General features: G+C 33.8%; 1 protein-coding gene across 1 annotated transcript in view; it reads left to right on the plus strand.

Moving 5' to 3' along the window:
- LOC105627352 (protein patched) overlaps window positions 1-3,563 on the plus strand; it is a 53,551-nt gene that overhangs the window by 33,341 nt on the left and 16,647 nt on the right. The window contains exon 3 of the mRNA XM_012208638.1: window positions 3,150-3,339. Coding sequence (XP_012064028.1) covers window positions 3,150-3,339 — 190 coding nt within the window. The remainder of the gene's footprint in view (window positions 1-3,149; window positions 3,340-3,563) is intronic.

The following is a 3,563-nucleotide window of genomic DNA, read 5'->3' on the forward strand; positions in this document are numbered from 1 at the left end:
TCTCTCTCTCTCTTCTCTCTCTCTCTCTCTCTCTCTCTCTCTCTCTCTCTCTCTCTCTCTTTGTCTCTCTTCCTTTACTCCTTTCCTCTCCTCCGCTTTCCACCGTTAAGCCACGTTTCTTGCTTCGTAGAGCAGAGAGTAGTGTCTTTATTACGCTCAGTGTACCCGACCGCATTCTACAGGCCGACTCACAAACGCATAAGCTCTCGCTGTCATCGTTGCGGCAATTACATCATTACATGCAAATTTCTTAGTGATCGAAAAAAATAATCGGACTATTAGATGATGTCCACAGAGAAATTGTAATGCATATTATGTTATTTGCTTTGTGTATCATCTCCCCTGTCGAATAAAGAGACACCTCGTTAAAAATGGAATATTATGCAATTTTTTAAATAACTATCATTTAATAAAATATAAATTAATTTTCTCAAAGAAGTTTAACTTCTCTTTAAAAAGCTCCAAAATCTAAGACTATTTAGAATAGAGTTTTGTAGAAAAATGAATATTTCTTTTATACCAAGTTATTATAAATTTAATAATTTTTGTAAATAGAGATTTAGTCAGATTAAACAAAAGATTCATTTTTTTCAGCATATTTATTATTTTTTTTGGCAAGAAAGTATTTCATAATTTTTAAAATTTTATATCGAATAAAATTACATTGACATATAATTATAAATGTTTATTATTTTATTTATACATACGTGAATGAATTTTACTTTTTTAAATTTGTAATTTGATATAAATTTTCCTAATTTATCTTTAATCGGATTGAAATCAATAAATTAAATTAAACTAAATTTTAAGAGCGCGCGCGTTAATTTAATACACTCGTACTGCGTTTAATTACCTGAATTGGCAGATAGGAATAAAAAATACATTCCAAAGATAGTAGTGGATAGCTGTAAAATCACGGTGTCGTGCGAGTGGACAAAATCTTTCCTTCTATTTATTAAGTTATTAAGTAATTAATCTCAAAATTCCATCGTCATTCTTTTCTCACAAAATGTAGGAAATAATTCGTTTTCGTTTCTTTATTCGCACCGTCGCAATCATTCTTTCTACAACGGCGAGGCCGTTTGAGAACCACTTTCGCGCGGCGAGCTATACGGGTGGTCCACGGCGACCGCGTCGTGGCGGAACGAGCAAATACGCCGTCGGCATTTTTGACGGTGAAATCTGACTAGGTGGGATACCAGGATACACCCCGCGCGCGCACAACGGCCATCATCCTCGTGTGCCCCTTGTCCATTACTACTGCTCGCCGTATATATACAGTGTATGCTCCTTTAAATCGCAAGCATTATCCTCCGCAAAGATGACTTTGAGCTTCATATCTAGCTTCTTCAAATGACTAAAAAGCGAAGGATTCTCGCGCGAAATGCTCACACATGCGTGCGCACTTTCGACACAAAATCATTCATTTTCTCTCTCTCTCTCTCTCTCTCTCTTCTTTTTAAGATCCGCTCCGAAATTTCTTCTGTAAGAGATTTCCTTTTATTCGGAGAACGATGGAGAACAACCGTAATACTGCGACGTTGAACGAAAACACTTGGATGTTTCCCTCAGTCGAAGCCGCAAAGCATTCTCTTCGCTCCGAAAGCCTTCTCTCAAAACTTCTGAATTATATTGTCAGAAACGAAGAATTTCGACGGGCCCTTTGCATCGAAAATAAATTGAACTGATTTTTAAGAGTATTAATTTAATGCACTCGTATTATATAAAAAATTGAGATTTTTCGTTATTTTATAATATTTATTTTATAATATTTATATTTCCATATACTTCTATTATAGAGTATAAATTATATTATCTCTTATTTTGAAATAATTTTTGATCTAGATGATAATCGTCGTTAATTACGTTTAATTCTCTTAATCATTGGATAAAGATAAAAATACGTATCAAAAGTAGTATATCGGCTGTAAAATCATGCGAAGGCTTTTTTTTCTCTTCAGTAAATTAAGCAATTTTAATCTCTAAACTTTCATCCGTTTATTTTTTACCACAGTTTTTTCTTGACGTGCATTGTTAATTTTAATGATATCTAAATTACCAAAAAATTTTTTATGTTTTAATTTTAAAATTATGTTCTAATTAAAATTTTGTTATTCTAACCAAATTTTGATTAAAACAACATTTTTAAAATTAAAAACACAATTTTTTAATTAAAGCATAATATAATTTTGATAATTCACATATTAACAAAATTACATTTATTTATCAAACATTTCTCTCAGTGTATCGATTTTATGCTAGAATATTTAAGCAAAAGCTGTCTGTAATCATTAGAAAGAAAACAATAACTCGGTAAGGAGCATTAGCAGGAATGATCTGTGACAGTCAAATTGCGAATCGCCCTCTCTTGTCGTGTTTCGGTCCGCTATTTTCATGTCAGTTTCTGGGAATGTTTTATTGGTAGACTGCCAGGAATTTTTGTCAGTACAAAGACGTGTAGAACCGTATATGTTACAACACTGTCTCGACCAATGTTTCTCTTCGGGGAACTGCGCTGATCACAAACATCGTCCGTTGGAAGGCTTACAAAGTCACTGAAGAAACACCTGAAACTTGCAACTATTCCCATGTTAATCTTCTCGTAAAATCCAGCAAGTTTGAGCGATCACCATTTAAATAATTTTATTTCGTATTGTTTAGTAGGAAACTCGACGTAAAAATGATCGTTTGCGCTACAAACGACAATGTAAGCAAATTATTTGTCGAATATTTTAAGATGAATCGCACATATTTTCAAAATAATGAAAAAATGATAGGTTATTTTAGATCGAATTTAAAAGTAATATAAAAAAATTATTGATAATATCTATCATCTAGATCAAAAAAGTTATTTCAATAATATTTTGTTTTATTTATGCTCCAATAAAAATACTAATACTAATAGTGGAAATGTATTATATGTATATGTGTATAAAATAGTGATAAAAATCTCATTTTCTTATATAAATATAAGAGGACAATAAAACGATATTAATATCAATAATTATAGTTTCCTTCTTAGATTTTTATTGTAGGCAATTTTTTAAGATAGCTACAGAATTATAATTTGCTAAAAATTCGCTTTATAGATATCGTAGCGTAAATATTTCTGAACTCGTGAATAATTACTCACTGACTTCTCTTTGCAGAAGGTGGAAGGCTACAAAAAGAACTTACCTATGCATCGGAAGTTCTCGGCGAAGCAGCCGCCTCGACGCACCAGCTCGTCATCCAAACGCCGAGGCATTCCGGGGCGAATATCCTTCACCCAGCCGCGCTCAGGGAACATTTGGCGGTGCTGGAAGCTGCGATGAATGTAGAAGTGCACCTGTTCGATATGTGAGTCTTTTTCTCCGCTCACTGCGTTTTCTTATTTGTATACGGAAAGGGAACGTCCGGTGTTTAATTTGAAAGCCGAATTAATTAGAGAGAGAGAGAGAGAGAGAGAGAGAGAGAGAGAGAGAGAGAGAGAGAGAGAGAGAGAGAGAGAGAGAGAGAGAGAGAGAGAGAGAGAGAGAGAGAGAGAGAGAGAGAGAGAGAGAGAGAGAGAGAGAGAGAGAGAG

Source organism: Atta cephalotes (genome assembly GCF_000143395.1).
Source record: "Atta cephalotes unplaced genomic scaffold scaffold00008, whole genome shotgun sequence".
NCBI classification, from domain to species: domain Eukaryota; kingdom Metazoa; phylum Arthropoda; class Insecta; order Hymenoptera; family Formicidae; genus Atta; species Atta cephalotes.